The 19,247-nt window shown below is 37.5% G+C and overlaps 1 protein-coding gene across 2 annotated transcripts in view; it reads left to right on the top strand.

Moving 5' to 3' along the window:
- NRF1 (nuclear respiratory factor 1) overlaps nt 1-17,424 on the top strand; it is a 130,595-nt gene extending 113,171 nt beyond the window's left edge. For both annotated transcript variants that reach the window (XM_051962834.1, XM_051962833.1), the window contains exon 11: nt 17,080-17,424. In XM_051962834.1, coding sequence (XP_051818794.1) covers nt 17,080-17,243 — 164 coding nt within the window. In that variant the 3' untranslated portion in view covers nt 17,244-17,424. The remainder of the gene's footprint in view (nt 1-17,079) is intronic.
- The last annotated feature ends 1,823 nt before the right edge of the window (nt 17,425-19,247 follow it).

The following is a 19,247-nucleotide window of genomic DNA, read 5'->3' as shown; positions in this document are numbered from 1 at the left end:
CTTCCCTGAGTCTGTTTTCCTTCCCCCTCCCCCAGGGAGATGAGCTGATAGCACTAGTTGGAAGCATGGTACAGCATGTTTTAGCCCTGCTCTCCATACCGGCTCTTTGCTATACTTGCCTGGTTTTTTAGTATCTTTTGTTCCACTCGTCCCTCTCTCCCCCCCCCCCCCCCCTCCATTGGGTCCCACTTCTGAAGAACTGGAGATGTCCTTGATCTACTTATTTATTTATTCCTTCCTTTTGGGGCTTATCGTTTAAGGAAAATGTCTTCTTAAACACTGCTAATAGCAGGGTCCAGTTTGTGGGCCATTCACATGGGAAGGAAAGAGAGGAATTAATCTTTAGAAGGAGCCCTCAAAGCTTGTTTGTAAAACATTCTTGGGGCCACATTCCTGGGGTCTAGAGTTACCAGTACTTTCCCTTCCTTCACCACATACAACCCACAATTCCAGTGGTTTATAGTTGGTAATGATTCTTGTAGTTGATGCTTTTCCTCTCCAAATGAAGTTCCCTCCAGCCAAAGGTGTTTGAATGACAGCTCTAGGCAGGACCTAGGCAAAAGCCATACTCTCTTTCTTGAATGCCTTTTGCCTAGTAAAGAAAGTGTCACTGCGTGCAAGCTGTGCATATGCATGTGTGTGCGTGTGTGCATGTGCATGTGTGTGTGTGTGTCTCCTGAATTCATCTAATAAGAAATCTAGCAAGTCTTGAATCAGTCATCCTTTTTACTATAAAAATTAGTTTCTAGTCCACACTGATATCAGGAAATACTGTACCAACAAAATAAAGGAGTCAGTGTGTACATTTTTAACAACTATAAGGGATATAACACAAGATGATATGTATGCATTTATGACAAATTTATAAAAACATATGTTCATTAACAATGATCAGAAAATGTTTTAAAGAGATGGTCTTAAAATTTAACATTCCTTTTTTTGTGGCAAGTTATTTATGGCCATACTAAAATTAAATAATTGAAATGCTGGGACTAGGTGCAAATTTTCAAGATGCTGAAATGATAGTGTCTGTTGCTTTCTGTTCTGACCATGGTTTTTGTCTGGATGTGTGTTCTCTTAGACTTTTGTCACCAGGGTTCAGCTTTTAAGATCCTGTTGGATTAGATGTTAGGAAAAATACAGTTTCTTTCCAGTACTCACAACCATACTGAAGACTAAATGGCACAAATGCAATTCCTAGTGGCTGTTTTTAGAACCTCAGAGTTAGCTGCCCACATCTGAAAAAGCTTCAGAGAGCATTTGCCTGTGAGTCCATGCTGTATCAGGTCCTTATCCATCTGTCATTTACTGAATGGGTCAGCCATTCTCTATTTCAGAATAAGGAGTCAGACTCTTGCCTATAAAGAGACTTTGTGCCCAGGGGTATGTGTGCCTAGCAGGAGTCAGATGTGAGTCAAAGACAGAATATCAGAGGGAGCCAAATAAGCTATGTTAGATCCATATTATAATGGAGAGATTTTACAAAGGTTTCTACCATTTAACCATTATTTGCCTGGCAAAAAAATCACCCTAATACATTTTTTTAAATTGGGAAATCAATCATTTTATTTTATTTTTTATTAAAGCTTTTTATTTTCAAAACATATGTATAATTTTCAACATTCACTCTTGTAAAACTTTGGGTTCCAATTTTTTGGAACCTTTCCCCTGCCCATTCCCCCAGCAGCAAGTAATACAATATATGTGAAATATGTATTATTCCTCTATACATATTTCCACAAATATCATGCTGTACAAGAAAAATCAGATTAAAAAGGAAAAAATGAGAAAGAAAACAAAATGCAAGCAAACAGTAGCAAAAAGAATGAAAATACTATATTGTGATCCACACTCAGTCCCCACAGTCCTCTCTCTCACCTCGTTATTTTCATGACTAAGTTAAATGTTTTGTGTCACTGCCAGATCCCTTCAAGTCCTCCGGTCTTTCTGATGCTTTGAATTTAGTGGTTTGGATTTATTTTGGCTTTAGTAAAATTATAATTCTAAAAGTTAACAAAGGAAACTTTTTTGTGTCCATAATTATAAATAGCATTTTGCAAGGAAATTTTAGATGTTTCACCAACACTAGAGCCACGTATGATTGAGTTTCAGGGAACTTATCTTTAACCAAGAAAATAGTGGAGCTTCATTAAATGTGCATAACTAATTTGCGGTTCTCACGGCCATTGAAATAAGACAAATGCAAACATAAAAATAACTACTATCATCTGAGCTTCCTGACAAGTAATTGGCAGAGTCTAGATTTTGTCTGTTTATGTGACTTGTCAGTGTGCTATTATTACCCCTAATGCTTTGCACACCCCCAGGTAACATTGGCCCCTGATTCTCAGGTTACGATGGCAAATACAGTGTTTCATTTCTCACATTTGTTTAATAAGAAGCAAATGTGCAAAGCTGAACAGCAGCAGCCTGGCAAGAGCAGTTATCTGAAAAGGATGAATGGTCTTCCTTTCTGTGTGATGCCTTCTCGCCACCCACCCCCCTGCTCTAGCTGGGTATCAGATGAAGGTGTGGTTGTGGTTGGAGTCTGCAAAGTGAATGTCTAAGTGGCACCTGTTTCATTCAGCAGGTCTGCTTTCCAGGTGCCCTCCCACCGCACATCTGCTCCGACAAAGCCTCTTTTCTCCTCTCGTCGGCCCATGGAGAGTGCAGAGGCCTGAAAAGAGGCAAACCGGGTTCTGAATTCTGCTTTTGCAGCAGAATCTCCAGTGACATTCTAATTATCCCCCAAATCTTCATTCTTAGGGAGGCCCCAACCGAAAGTTTGCACAGTAGGGTTTAGGGAAGGGAGGGGAGGGGAAGAAAGCGTCCTTTCAGTTGTAAAGTGAGCAAATTGGATCTGGGAGTCTTTGAAGAAGCTTAAATATGGAAGTTCGGACACCCCTCTGAACATGACTACAAAGACTACCATCAGCTTGGCTTCAGTAAAGTAGCATCCAATCATTCTTCTGAGTAGGTCCAGCCTCATCCTCTGAAGTGCTAGTAAGCCAGAAGGAATGCTTAGTGGAGCTGGACAGCTTTCAGATGCAGATAGATTTCCTCATTTGTTCCCTATTCGGTTTTTTCCCCTTCAAAAAAAAAAAAAAAAAAAATGGGGGTGGGGCGGCAAAGGAGAGAACCTGTTTCTCTTTGACGTGAGCCATGAATGTTGTTCTGGATGATAACAGAAATATGTCCATTGTGGAATGAGCAAGGAAAATGCTGGGGAAACATATTTTCGATGAACACCAAAAGTATCCAATTACAGATTGAGTTTCCATCCAAACAATGGCAGCTCTCATGGTATTATGCCATGTGTGTTGTGAGACTTATGTACATATATGCCATTAGATTGAGTATATTTGAAACTCTGAAAGGAACTCGAGGGTCAGCTGGGCCTTGAGCCCTTCTCCAGGCTTCATTTTTAACCATCAGCAAAGGAGAAAAGGAAATTTGAGCAAGTCCTGTCCTTTCATCAGTGATCTCTGTCTCCCCTCCCCCTGCAGACCTCCTGGAGTAGCAAATTGCATCTAATGGGGATAGAAGCCTCAGATTTTTAGGAACATTAGGTTTCAGTTGTCCTGCCTTCATGACCTCCCCTTCCTTTCTTGAGCTATCTTGACTGGGGCCTACCTTTCCTAGAAGAAGAGAGGGTGTTGATAACATCATGTAAAAACTGTGCCATTACTTGCTTAATTCTGTGTCTGAATGTTTAGAGAAAGTATAGTATTTGTACAACATGTAGAATCAAGCTGGACTCCTTAAGAGCAGTATTCCAATCAGAGAAGCTTTAGTTCCAACTTAAAGTTCAACCCTGTTCCAACTATTTATTTATATTTTTATGTGCCACATAGGAATTTCCAAAATTCAAAATTCCCAGCTTTATCAGACAGCTTTATATTCCTAACTCCTCATGGGTGATCAGGTGCAAGTATTTAACCTCATTGTCTATTTGTCCTATATAGTAGCCCTATCAACTGGCATATTAAAGGTAACGGAAGTAAGCTGCTTCAAGCTCCTAAAAGTATGACCATATGGAAATAATAAACAGTAGCTCAAATTAATATGATGCCTTTCTTCTAGTGTGCTTTGCTTAAATCACTTAAATCTCACATTCTTACAACAACTGTGAGAAAAGTGATCTGTCCTGCCTGCTTTTAAGCAGGTAAATCATTCATTTTATAGTTAGGCAATTTTTTTGTGCTTGGGGTCTGATGACATGAAGACAAAAGTGAAATATTCACTTCACAAAGCTTAGATTTTATTAAAAGTATATATTCATAAGTATGGACACAGTCTATGCAAAATGAATAGCAGGAGAGAGAGGGCTCTGGTAGCAAGAATCTCAGGAATGGCTTTGATGAATCTTGAAGGAAACCATCAATTCCAGGAAGTGGAAGTGAGGAGCAAGAGCCTGTGTAAAGGGTACCAGAGATGGAGGTTCGGTGTGATGAGGGAAATGAAAAGGGAGAAAGAAGAGCCAGGTTAAATATTAATCAGAGGGGTTTCTTTAGTCTCAGAGGGAATGAAAGCATATTGAGTAGACTCATCATGGTTAGACTTTAAGAAATCTTTTAAAGTCATTGGAATGAAGAGAAATGTGGGGTCAGAGATACCAGATAGGAGTCCTTTGCAGTCATGCAAGTGAGAAGGTGTGATAAGGCAAAAGTGGTAAAGAGAAATCATAAGATACCTATTCCTGGCAATGTGGCTTATTCTGGGCTCATGTCCACCCATTTTTCCCTACCCAGCCCATGTGGACTGGCAGATTATATGACATTTTCATATAGCATAGACATCAGGGATGAGACTTAAGTTGTAACTCCCATTAATCTCCCAGTTCTATAATAAAAAAAGACTGTGCCCCATGTTGGTTTCCAAATCACAACCAAGAGTAAAAGAGAAAAAAGTTGGTTCTTAGGAAAACAAATAGATATCAGGACCTCTGATTTTATTCATGTGGGGAATAAACAAGGAAACTATCAGTGCAGGCCAGTATTTTTTGGTTGCCCAGAGCGGGGAAAAGTTAAATGGGGGGGTCAGCAGCCCCAGAAGACCTGAACCCAGGTTTTCTTTTCAAATCTGCAACATCACACCTACCTGAAACGGAAGTAAAAAGGCAAATATACTATTAAATATAGTATCATTCTTATGATAATGAGAACCATCTACACCCAGAGAGAGGACTGTGGGAACTGAATGTGGATCACAATATAGCATTTTCACTTTTGTTGTTGCTTGCTTGCATTTTATTTTCTTTCTCATTTTTTCCTCTTTGATCTGATTTTTCTTGTCTAGTAAAATAATTGTATAAATATGTATGCCTATGTTGTATTTACATATATTTTTACCATGTTTAACATATATTGGATTACTTGCCATCTAGGGGAGAGGGAGGAATTGGAACACAAGGTTTTGCAAGGGTCAGTGGCAAAAAATTATCCTTGCAAATGTTTTGAAAATAAAAAAAGTTTCAATAAAATAAAATAGTATCATTAATTCCAAAAATATTTTTATTATATCAAATGTGGTATGTGCTTTCATTAACACACATTATTAAATGCTGACTATATAAGATATTTTTATACATGTTTACACTGTTAGAGTTTGAGGGGTTGCGAGATCCACCACAGAAAAGATTTTTAAAGCCTTACCAAGATGGATATTAAAAATTACTTTAATCCTGTGAATTTGATGTGATTATTGGGAGAATAATGTGTTCCTCTTTCCTACATGCATGACCTAGCAAAAATCAAACAGCTGTTTGTAGGCTGCCACTTGGATAACAGTAGTATTTTCCCTATCTCTTGGTCAGCACTTTTTAAAACTTGTATTTTGTTGTCAGACTTCTTTGCAACATATGATACAGATCACAAGTGGTGTATATCTGAGAATATCATCAGTAAATTAGTCTTTGTGGAGGAAAAAAGGCAAGAAAAGCAATTGGTTGGCATAATGGTACCAAGAAGTTGCAGGCTCTAGGTGGGCTTCACAGGTGGTGGATGGGGTATTCATTCTCATTGCTTGTGCTGGGATCTTCTCTTTCTTCTCATCATGGATTTGGGGAATATTAGAATTCTAAACTTATCACCTTGAACATGGTTAATATAAACAAGATATTACTTAATCTTTGGCCAAAATTATAATCATGTACTTCAACATAATTAATAGACCTAGAAACATAAGCACCTAATAAACTGTTTAATTCTTTAATGTCTAAAGACCATATACTACTCTCACTCACTTCACCAGCTGAGGTTAACATTGCTCAGTTAATTGAATCCCAAATAAACTTTTTTAACATGTTATTTTTACTCATTTGGTCTTTGTTGTTGTTGTTGTTGTTGTTGTTGTTGTTTTTGCTAAATTCAGTTTTATATATGTTCCTTCCCTCTAACCAATGATACTCTTTTCAATGAAGATTTTAAAAAGAGAAAAAAAAAATTAAGCATTGACTGAGGCAATATTTCACTCCCATTAATCTCCCAGTTCTATAATAAAAAAAAAAAGATGCATTTCCTGATCTCTTTTCTGGGACCAACTTTAATCATAATTATTCAAGAGTTGGGTTTTTTCTTGTTCTTTCAATTCACATTGTAACAGTCATGTCATCTTCCTTTTACTTTGTATCTGTTCATTCAAGTGTTTCTGTGGTTCTCTGATTTCTTCATGTTCATAGTTTTATGTAGCGTAACAACATTCCATTCATGTACCCCAGTTTGTTGAGCCATCCCTATATCAGTGAGTATATGCTTTGTTTCCCGTTCTTTGCTAACATTAACATTATTATGAATATTTAGGAGTATATGAGAGGGTTTTTTTTTTTGTTTTTTTTTTTACTTCCTTGGTAGTTGTCCAGCAATAGATTTTCTAGGTCGGAAGACATACATTTGCTTCACTTTTTTAGTGCAATTCCAAAGTGTTTTCTGTAAGGATTGGGCCAGTCACAATTTATTAGCACACAATGTCCTCCTGCAACCTCTCCAACATTGAGTGTTTCCATTTTTTGTCATATTTGCTGTGTGAAATGTGTGATATAAAATCTGAGTTGTTTTGGATTCACACTTATTGTTAATAATTTGGAGCAATCTTCTATATGACCTTAAATAATTTTGCAATTTTTTTTGAGAAAGTAGGGGAATGTATAGTCAAAAAAGCAATGAATTTATAATTCTTATATTCAAGTCCTGTATTTAAATCCTCACTGCCACTTACTGCCTGTGTGACATTGGACAAGTTATCACCTTTCTGGGTTTCAGTTTCCTCATATGCAAAATGGGAATATCAAACCAAATCAAAGATTTTTAACCTTTTTTTGTGTCCCTATGACAATGTAGTGAAATATGACCCCCTTTTTGTTGTTGTTGTTGTTGTTGTTTTTTATTTCCTAATCGAAAGAAATTAAATTGCAGTTTGAAGTTAGTGAAAATGCAGACATAATTTATTTCACATCAGAGGTCCCAAACCTCCTGAAATCTATTCATTGTTCCCATGAGTGTACATGACCCTCAGATTAAGAATGCCAAGGTAATTGATCTATAAAGCCCTTTCCGACTCAGGCTATGATCATAATAACTATTCCTAAGAGTAAAACAATTCAGACTCTGCTGGCTCAGGTGAGACATTCCAAAGGGTATTCCATTCAGACAATTGCCATTGAAAAACTTTTTGTTTCAGAATCATTCTTGTCCAAGTGAAAGAAGAAGGGGCTTTGTAATTTATTTCAGTTCTGGTGAAGTGTTTAAGAATAAGCTTACAGCTTTCCCTAGAGATTTAGCATTTTGAAATTAAAGTACAGAAATCCTGGACTCTACTTCCCAGAGTACAAGGACATAAAGATTAAGGAAACAAAATCAACTTCTGTCTAAGCTATAGCAATATCGAAAGTTATATATTTGGAGAATGAGAAATACTTTACCATTCAATAAAGGAATTTTATTACAGGGCCAGTCTAATAGACTGACTCACTCTTTCTCTCTCTCTCTCTCTTTTTCTCTCTCTCTCTTTTTTAATGATAAAGAACAAAGTCTGTGATACTAATGAGGATATAAGCAGGAATTATGGACAATTTAGTAAAAGACTGACAGGATTTATGCTGTGTGCAACTTATTATAATAAGAATACATAAGCCTGTCATATCCAGGGCTTAAGAGCCTCCCACAGATTCTAGTAACATTCTTGATAGGTTCTATTTCACCATTCACTTAGGGTATTACTGAAGATTTGGGGCTTCTTTAATGCTCATCTAGTCCACCCCTTTCCTTCTGTAAATGATAACTGAAGCCCAAAGAATTCTGGTTACTTGCCCAAAATCACCCAGAAAACAGTGGCAAGGCCAAAAAATTGAACCAAATCTTTTATTACTGTTGACTGCCTCCCCATGATTTCTGGATTGTCCTAAAACTACTGGGCTTTCTTAAATTTATTGTTCATAATCATTTCAAATATCATTCGTTGGCTAATTCTCAAGATATTCAACAATGAAATCTCCCAGAGCTTTAGAGATTCAGATCTTTAAATATTGTACCTAGAAATGAATAGAGAGCAAGGAATCAACCTGCTTAATTATGTGTGATACTGAAGACTTGATCCACTATTCTTTGTACACACTCTCTTAAGGAGTTTGTCCATTCAGGCTATCTTAGTTATTAAGCAAATGATAACTTAATAAATCCATGTCTCTATCTCTCATCCCATCCCTAATATAAGGCCCAGTACCACTCATACTACAGTGCATGTCTTAAATGGCACCTGTTTTCCCAAACCAGATTGCTCATCTTGTCAGTGCTTGTGGGAGCCCTGCCATCTTCTCAAATGTTTTGTTTTGTTCACTATCATCACAATAATGAACAGCATGCATTGGAGCCTCTACCAGAGAATTCTCTGGCTTCTAGATATACAACTTGAAAAGAAGAAATGATCTGTGTATTTAAAGGGCACGATCACCAAGTTCCATTGAACCCTCTGCAATTTTTCAGGAATTTGCCCTATCCCTTTCTTTTTCTAGATGGAGAAAAGAGGGGGGGCTTTTAAGAAAATGATCTATGAGACCAGATCAGGACCTTTCTGTATAGATCTAGTTCTTTGTATCAGGAAGTGTGCAGACTTAGTTCTCACATAGATTCTCTCATATACTTTTGTATTTGGTTGGATATAATTTATCTATATATTTCTGGGTAATTTTGCTTAAACTTTATGGTCCCAGAAGGGATTCTTCCTTCCATTTTAATTCCCACAGAAAGCTCACAATAGTGAGTAGTCAGAAATATTGTCAATAATGATCTCTGTTTACCCTTTATTTCTGCCTATTTTCCAGTTACATCACATCTCTCATCATGTCTCATACATCATACCTCTTATCATAAATCCATGGTCACTTTAATAAGCAGATTGCTTTTTTTGTTGTTGTTGTTTTTGTTTTTGTTTTTTTGTTTTTTAAATATCTTTTTATTGATAGAACGCATGCCAGGGTAATTTTTTACAGCATTATCCCTTGCATTCATTTCTGTTCCAATTTTTCCCCTCCCTCCCTCCACCCCTTCCCCCAGATGGCAAGAGTCCTTTACATGTTGAATAGGTTACAGTATATCCTAGATACAATATATATGTGCAGAACTGAACAGTTTTCTTGTTGCACAGGGAGAATTGAATTCAGAAGGTATAAATAACCCGGGAGGAAAAACATAAATGCAAGCAGTTTATATTCATTTCCAGTGTTCTTTCTCTGGGTGTAGCTGCTTCTGTCCATCTTTGATCAATTAAGGCTCTCTTTATCAAAGAGGTCCACTTCCATCAGAATACATCCTCAAACAGTATCATTGTTGAGGTATATAATGATCTCCTGGTTCTGCTCATTTCACTCAGCATCAGTTCATGTAAGTCTCGCCAGTCCTCTCTGTATTCATCCTGCTGGTCGTTCCTTACAGAACAATAATATTCCATAACGTTCATATATCACAATTTACTCAACCATTCTCCAATTGATGGACATCCTTTCATTTTCTAGCTTCTAGCCACTACAAACAGGGCTGCCACAAACATTTTGGCACATACAGGTCCCTTTCCTTTCTTTAGTATCTCTTTGGGGTATAAGCCCAGTAGAAACACTGCTGGATCAAAGGGTGTGCACAGCTTGATAACTTTTTGAGCATAGTTCCAAATTGCTCTCCAGAATGGCTGGATGTGTTCACAATTCCACCAACAATGTATCAGTGTCCCTGTTTTCCCACATCCCCTCCAACATTCCCCATTATCTTTCCCTGTCATTCTAGCCAATCTGACAGGTGTGTAGTGGTATCTCAGAGTTGTCTTAATTTGCATTTCTCTGATTAATAATGATTTGGAGCATATTTTCATATGTCTATAAATAGTTTCAATTTCTTCGTCTGAGAATTGTCTGTTCATATCCTTTGACCATTTATCAATTGGAGAATGGTTTGATTTCTTATAGATTAGGGTCAGTTCTCTATATATTTTGGAAATGAGGCCTTTATCAGAACCTTTGATTGTAAAAATGTTTTCCCAGTTTATTGTTTCCCTTCTAATCTTGTTTGCATTTGTTTTGTTTGTACAAAAACTTTTCAGTTTGATATAATCAAAATTTTCTATGTTGTGGTCAATAGTGATCTCTAGTTCTTCTTTGGTCATAAATTCCTCCCTCTTCCACAGGTCTGACAGGTAAACTATCCTATGCTCTTCCAATTTATTTATCATCTCATTCTTTATGCCTAGATCATGAACCCATTTTGACCTTATCTTGGTGTATGGTGTTAAGTGTGGGTCAATGCCTAGTTTCTGCCATACTGATTTCCAATTTTCCCAGCAATTTTTGTCAAATAATGCATTCTTATCCCAGAAACTGGTGTCTTTGGGTTTGTCAAACACTATATTATTAAAGTTATTGGCTGTTTTGTCCTTTGAACCTAACTTATTCCATTGATCAACTAGTCTATTTCTTAGCCAATACCAGATGGTTTTAGTAACTGCTGCTTTATAATATAATTTTAGATCTGGTACAGGTAGGCCACCTTCATTTGATTTTTTTTTTCATTAATTCCCTTGAAATTCTTGACCTTTTGTTTTTCCATATGAATAAGCAGATTGCTTTAAAAAAATAGATAACATGTATAAATTTTGGTTTGAGGTACTTTATGGGATAAAGAGAAAAGGACCATTGAAAACAGTAGTTTTTTATAGTAGGAGCTGCACTGGTCACTAAGAAAAATGTTCCCCAAAACTCCCTAGTGACAGCAAATATATCTGGTGTCAGGCAAATGATTTTGTCAAATTCCTTCTCACTACCTTCAAGGCTCTAGGAGGCTGAAGTAGACCTGTGCCCTCCCCCTTCATGCATTTCTCACCAAAAAATTCATTTTTCTGATTGCTACTGGAGTGGTGAGGAAGTTTTAGCTCAACTGTAGTGTATTTTAGTTTGTTCAGCTTGTCTGTTGAACAGGTTGATAACTATTTCTCTGGGTAGTTTTCCCTTTTCCCCCTCCTCTACTTTTAAATTTTCTTGACATTTCTTTGGATCAAGTAGGCAACTAGCCATGTGATAAAAATTGGGGTTTAAATTTATTTATATAAAATTTAATTGATAGCTCTGAAATCTAGCTTTTCTTCTGTTCTCTCCACTTATTTTGCTCACTTCTTCAGGACCACTTACTGTCTTTCACCCCTGATTTTGTATATTTCCTAATTTTTAAAACGCCTTTATTCACTCAAGTCTTCCTCCAGTGCCTTGGTATGGCTTGGAGGTGATCCGTCTTAACTCATTAAAGTTTTGCCAGTGAAGATCCAACAGAGACCTAGTGATGTCCTATATGTCCATAGTCTGCCATCCAAGTTGGTCCTTAGACCAAAATTTGCTAGCTGTATGACCCTGAGCAAGTCACTTCACTCTTTCTTCATCTGTAAAATGAACTGAAGAAAAAATTGGCAAATTACTTCAGTATCTCTGCCAAGAAAATACCAAAAGGGGTGACAGAGAATATTTTTCTCTAGACCAAAAATGACAAGTAGTAAATCCAAACAATTCTAAGGGCCATATTTAAGTATAGACAAAATCTATAGACTTAGGAAGGAAAAAAATGTCCTAAAGGCAGCTAATGCCATATATTTGAAAAACAATTGTCAGAAATACTGACCAAGTCATGATATATGAAAGTGAAAGAATACTTATTGTGCTATAAGAAATGATGATGGCTCAGAAAAAGTATAAGAAGACATGTTTGAATTGATACAAAGCGAAGTGTGCAGAACTAGGTGAACAATTTATATAGTAACGGAAGTATTATACTAACCACAGTTCCAAAGGATTCATGTTGAAACATGCTATCCATTTCCATACAGAGAGCTGGTGGACTCAAGAGTGCAGATTAAAGCATTTTTTCCTCTTCCTTTCTTTTTTTGGGAAACATAGCTAATGCTGGAATTTGTTTTGTGTGACTATACCTATTTGTAATGGGTGGGGTAGAGGTGAGAGTGGGAACGTTAAACAAGAATAAAAAAGTCTCTGCTCAAAAAATAAATATAATGAAATTGGGGAATTGGAGTGGGGGTGGGGTGAGGGAGAGTAAAAGAAACACAACTGCTGAGATGGACAAGAGATTTTTCCCATTGTTTCAGTTTATATGAGGATTACTATTTTTTCCTGCCTACTGCAAATTTTTGAATTTCCTTACTGTTTTTCTCTCACTTCTGTTTTATTTTTTTTTCTAATCTTCATTTGTGAATTTCCATCACCTTATTAGAGCTACTTACTAAACTGGCTTCTTATACTTGATTTTTCTTTTCTTATTCTATTTACATGTTCACATAGCCATTCATTCTTCTTTCTGTAGTACTGGCCTTTGTTTAACCTGTTAATGGAATAACTTCACATTCCAGACTTCTAAAACCCCCTTGCAGCCACTCAAACCCAGAAATATCTTGGGAGGTGGGGGCAGTTCTTCCCTACTTTTATGAGTTTCTGGTCACTGGAGTGCAACTTCTGTCTTTTAAAATCTTTTTTTTTTAAATCCCACTTTTTCCAGTTCTGAGCACTTTCCTTTGGCATTTCATTTTTAAACTGCACCTGTTTTACTCCTACTTACCTGCACTCCTTTAAAGAGCACTAGGTTTTGGTTTTTTTTTTTTTTTTTTTTTTTTTTTTTTTTTTTTTTTTTCCAGATTATTTCCCTTCCATCTCTTAGCATTCTCTCAGTCTGATAATTTAGCTGCCTCTCATTCTGGATTTCATTTATCACTCTTCAACTTTTTCTTTTCTCCCAAATAAAAAACTATTTCACAACTAACTGGAAAATTCTTAAAGTTGAAAGAGCTAGATAGTTACAATGAGTAACAAATCTAAAAGGTTTTTCAGTTTGTGAGGCTGGCCAGCTCAAAGGCCCATCCTTTCCCAAGCTACGGGATAATAGCAACTAATTTATCTGGTGCTTTAAAAGTCTGAACAGTTCTTTTACTTACATCATCTCATTCAGCCCTCAAAAGAACACTATGAGATAGCTATACTACAGGTAGTGTTATCTGCATTTTACAGATGAGGAAACCAAGTAGTTCATTATCAGAGACAGCATTTGAATCCAGGCTTTCTGCCTCCAAAGAAACCACTCCATCCTTTCCTGTCGCAAGAAAATCTATAGACTGTGTGCAATTGTCAAATCCTAAAGTTCTCTTTAGGTGTATCTTGTTACTTCTCCCAGAGAATTCACTTGATTGGCAGTCAACCAACAATTTAATAGGCACCTACTACATGCAAGCACTTGGGTTATACAGCAACAGAAATGAGTCCTTGACCTCAAAAAGCTTAGATTCCATCAGACAGCCTGATAGATGAATTTATACAAAATATACACATTCAAGAAATGAACAGTGACCTCGTCATAGTTTCTTTCAGAGTAATACATTTGTGCTACTAATTAACCTTTTTAACCTGCATCAAACGCTTGGCATACAGAACCACAGCAGAGGCAGAGATTAAGATCTTATTCAGAAAGGGTTAGTTTTACTTCCTATTTTAACCATCTTTAAACCTGAAATTGGAAAACTGGCTACCTGTATGCATGCCAAACCACTTTATTCATTGCTATCTAAGATATCAGTGGGTTTTGATTTCATCAACATGACTGTTCATGCCAAATTACATATGCCATCTATTAAAGCATGACATGTATAATACATAATATTGCATATTGTGCCATCCTGTGTGACTTTTGTCCCTGTCCATCCATAAATCTCCCAGATGGTATCCATCTGATGTGCAAAGGACCTTTCTCTTGTTCTTTCAGTATTTCATGAATACTGGTAGAATTCACAGCCAGTCCATCCATTATCCTTGCACTTTTACTGTTTCAAAGCAACTCATGAATCTTGTCCTGCCAGTCTGACTAAATTCCACAACCACATAGAAAATATCTGTCCAGTCTGTCTTTCCTTTTCTGAATCATTCAATTAAATACTTGTCATCTAGGTAATTGAGTAACTGCAACCCAGATTCCCTTATAACACTGCTTTGGTCCAAGTAAGAGATCTTGACGTTTTTCTTACCATTCCCCAGAGGAATCAGCATGGTGACCTGAGGACCAAAAAGGATCTTAGCAGCCATGCTGCCGCCAGCATGTATATGTACACTGGGATAGCCAGTTGCATTCCTCAGAAGGCTGCAATCTAGTTGGAGAAAACAGAATATATATCTAGTAATTTAGGATAGTGCCTGATTATATAAACTTCAGTGCCAAACAAACATTACAGGCAATTGGGAAGGGGGAGAAAGAATGAGGTTAATGGATTTTTTCCTTAGGATTTCTCCATTGTGAGAGATTTCTAGCCTCTTTAAGAAATAAAATATATCTTCAAAGAGAACTGCATGATGTCTTTGTGAATATGCCCAGAAAAGTGTGATTGAGGCCAGAGGTACAGAAATATTTTTAATCTGAGCTTTGGTAGCCTTTTGGCATTGAGTCATACCAAATCAGTTAGAAAATAAAGCCGAGCTTAGAAACCTGCCTCATTCCATGAGCCACAGAATTCCCACATGTCTGTCTTTTTAGCTGAAGAAGCCATGCAGCCTTGGATTTGTCATTTCTGAGTCAGTTTTGACCTCCAGGTTCCATTTTGGCCACCTGTATACATCAAAGGGAAATTGCATTACATCCTGAAGAAAAGCAAACTAAAATTTGGTGAGCATCTCCTGTTTGTAGGCTCCATGAAATAAACTTTTCCCTTTGATCATTTCAAGCCCAGACTTCTTTTTTTTTTTTTTTAATTTTTAATTTTGTGTACATATTTTTTATATTACTTTATTTCAAAATCTATTTTTACTTAATGTATTTTATTTTTCTAACTAGATGTAAAAAAATTTTCAGCATTTATTTTTGTAAGATATTGAGTTCCAAAATTTTTTTCTCCCTCCTTCCCTTAATTCTCCCCCCTCCCAAGATAGCAAGCATAGGTTATACTTATACAATCATTTTAAACATATTTTCATATTAATCATATCATGAAAGAAAAATCAGAACAAAAGGGGAAAACCACAAGAAAGAAAAAACAGAAAGATGAAAATATTATTCAGTCTCCGTAGTTCTGTCTTTGGAAATAGATGACATTTTCTATCTCAAGTCTATTGGGTCTAGAAGTACCATGTTGATATCAATTGATCATCACATAATCTGTTTGTTGCTGTGTACAGTGGTCTCTTGGTTCTGCTCATTTCACTTAGCCTTAGTTCATGTAAGTCTCTCCAGGCCTCTCTGAAATCATCCTGCTGATTGTTTCTTATAGAACAATAATATTCCATAACATTCATATACCGTAACTTATTCAGCCATTTTCCAACTGATGAGCATCCACTGTTTCCAGTTTCTTGCCACTAACATTTTTGCACATGTGGGTCCTTTTCCCTTTTTTGTGATTTCTTTGAGAAAAAGACCCAACAATGAGACTGCTAAATCAAAGGATATGCACAGTTTGATAGCCCTTTGGAGCCCAGATTTCTAATAGTGAAAACCCCAGAAAGTTCTCATCCTGTCTCTGCTACTATGGAGCTTAACTTCTCTAAGCCTCTGTTTTTCTTTTTTATCATAAGGGGATTGGGTTCGATTCTTCCAGTGTTCCTTTAAATTCCAATATATTGTTAAAATCACCACAAATTTGTAAACATAAACTACCTGTTACCAGCCTTTAAGATTGACAGAAGATCCTAAGGACCTTGCTTCCTTTAACTTTCTCTAAAATATTGTGGGAAAACTAAAAAGAAAAGCTTCCAAATGGTGTGAAAGGATGCTTGTTGCTTAATAGAATTGAAATAACCCAAAATCCAAGCTGAGCTTAGCATGTAGGGCTAATCAGGTTAGCCTACAAGACCTAAGCAGATGTAGCATAGGGACAATCCCAGACCTGATTATTTTACCTCAGCATTTTAATTATCTCTCTTCCAAGGACAGGCAGCCCCACCTTAAACCATAAGGGGTTTGTTAGCAATGTTAGCCAACAAATGTTGACCCTGAAAACATTCTCTCCCTCAGGTGATACTCATTCTAACTTAAATCTATTTCCTTGATAGTAAAAAACTAACTAGCTTTGGATTTGGACACTAGAGTAGTTCATCAATTAGTTTCAGTGAACAGGGACTTAAATGCATTTGGTCATCTCTCATCTGGGTTTTAGCTGGATAATTGACATTATACATATGAGAGATATGTCTGCATCTAAATTATTGATGTGGTAAGAAAAACCAAGTCAAGAAGAGATGGGTGACTTGGGGGGGACCCTCATGCCCAAGGTTTCCTCTGCCATTTTTGACAAAGAGAATAGAGGGGTAGCTGCTGTGATGAGGGAAAGGAAGGAGAATGGGCTGAGTGCATTTTTTGTTGCTTTGTGGATTGGTGCCCCTTCTTCCCCTCAGTGTGACAGCCTGATAAAGTTCATAATGTCTCACAGCTTCAAAAAAAGCCCACTCCAGACGCCCCTTTTCTGTCTTCTGAAGTAGGAATAAGTCCTTTCCCCCGTGTGATGTCAGCTGTCACGAAACGCAAAAGGGAGGCAGCAAGTGACCCTGGTTCTGTGCCTTTGTTTTCACAGGCTTGGTGCAGATTCCAGTGAGCATGTATCAGACTGTGGTAACCAGCCTGGCCCAAGGGAACGGTCCAGTCCAGGTGGCCATGGCCCCCGTGACGACGAGGATAGCGGACAGTGCTGTCACCATGGATGGCCAGGCTGTGGAGGTGGTGACATTGGAACAGTGACACTGACCTGGATCATGGGGTCATTTTCTACTCTACGACAAAGAAGTTTTTTACACGTTTGCAGAAGTGCAATCAGCGCCATTAAGTCCCCCAACTTTGGAAGCAAGTTTTGTTATCCTTTTTTTTTAAAAGGAAAAAAAGGGGGGGAACAGAGGACACATGAAATGGCATTTTTTTAAAAGCACCACTCTTGATTTTCTGATGCAGTGGAGTCAAATTCAACACTTTTGATTTCACTGTCCAGAAAATGCCAAATTGTGGCAGGACTCCTTTCTGCGGAAAACGTGTGTATATATGTGTGTGTGCGTGTGTGTGTGTGTGCGCGTGTGTGTGTGTGTGTGGAAAAATATATGTATATGTGTACATAGGTATATACACATTTACATATATATGAAATATATATATGTGTGTATATATGTATATATATATGAGAAACCCACATTAAATTAGCTGTATGAAATCAAGGTGAGCTGTGGAAAAAGTAATTCACCCAGTTTAGTGGGTGGTAGGTTACACAGCTAGACACAGTTGCTCTGCTATATGTTTCTTCTAGGGCCATGCATTGAGCTACTGACAGACTCAGGCAGAGGTAGCCATGCCTTCTGAGAAAGCTGCCCTAAGAGAGGCAGTGAAATCTTTCTACTGGACTCACCCCAAGGAAAGGGACCGCAGAGTGGGGTGCATTGGGAGGTGTCCACACACGGGCGGGATTGTGGCGAAGGCAGAGCAGAGGCAGGCACTCCTGGAGGCAGGGCCAGAATTAACAGCGCCCCAGGTGGGCTGGAGCCCCCTCCTCCACCTTCCTTGGAAACCTTTTTTTTTTTTTTTTTTTAAACAGCAATTTCAATTTTCCTTTGGTCAGCCCTGATTTTGGTCTTATCCATATGAATTGAAAAATAGAAAAGATAGATAAGATTTGAGGAAACCTATGTAAGTGTTTGAGGGGGGGGTGTGTATGTGTGTGTGTATGTATGAGAGAGAGAGAAGGAGGAACAAGGGGGGGAGAAAGAGGGAGAGAGTAAGTGTGTGTATGAGTGAGAGAGACAGAGAAGGAGGGAGGGAGAGGGAGAGAGAAATCAATTTTCAAGGAACAGGAGACACCAACTACCTTAAATGTTTTCTTTCCTGCAACTTTGTGACTTAACAATATTAAACCCCAGAACTGAAAGGTACGTCTGATTCACATAAGGTGTGACTGTTACTGATGATATTGGGTCAGAGTAAAAGAAAACAAGTGAACTAAGGATAGAGTGTGTGTTCCCTACCCTCCAGGACTTTGATTCCCATTCATTTTCTTCTCTACCTAAATGACTTTGGAGATAGGAATGGAGGGTTTACATTTGTACCCCAGGATCCTGGACAACACAGGTCCCGTACCTGTCCCAGCAAGCCCTGTACAGCTTTCCTGCCCCTAACAGTGGTTGTTTGATCTGTATATTCTTTTTACTCTTAAACACAATTTCCCTGCTGCAAGCGTTGGATTTCCAGTGGCAGATTATCACTTGAATTCCCAGCAAGCCGAACCTCTGCTCCTTGAACACAGGAATCCCTCTTCCTCTCTCCTCCCAGACCCTTTTCCCCCAGTGTGTGCAGCAGTGTATGTATTTAATGTTTTTTTAATACAACATTAAGAGATTCTTCATGTCTTGCTCAGCCTTTGAGAAAGTTTCAGATTCTCGGATTTGCTTGTTTTATATGAAGCTTTCCGATGTTCTTTGTATGTTTTTTTCTGTATGTATTGGGGGGAGGGGGAACATTTACATATAAACAGTCCTAAGTCTACAGTTTGTTATTTTTTTAATTATTATTATTATAATTATTATTATTTTTTATTGTCATTGTGAAGATGTCCGGTGGCTTTAAAGTCCTTGTTTCCTTTGTGGTGAAATAACCTCCTGGTAGTTTGAGAGATTGCCAAGAAGATGGAAAAAAAAAAAAAAAAAGCAAAAATCCAGTAGCAGAGCATGGAATCTGTGTTGTTTTCCCATTCTGTTTATTACTGCC

This window comes from Antechinus flavipes, chromosome 5 (genome assembly GCF_016432865.1).
Source record: "Antechinus flavipes isolate AdamAnt ecotype Samford, QLD, Australia chromosome 5, AdamAnt_v2, whole genome shotgun sequence".
In the NCBI taxonomy this organism is placed as follows: domain Eukaryota; kingdom Metazoa; phylum Chordata; class Mammalia; order Dasyuromorphia; family Dasyuridae; genus Antechinus; species Antechinus flavipes.
This window is presented reverse-complemented; position numbering and strand designations above follow the sequence as displayed.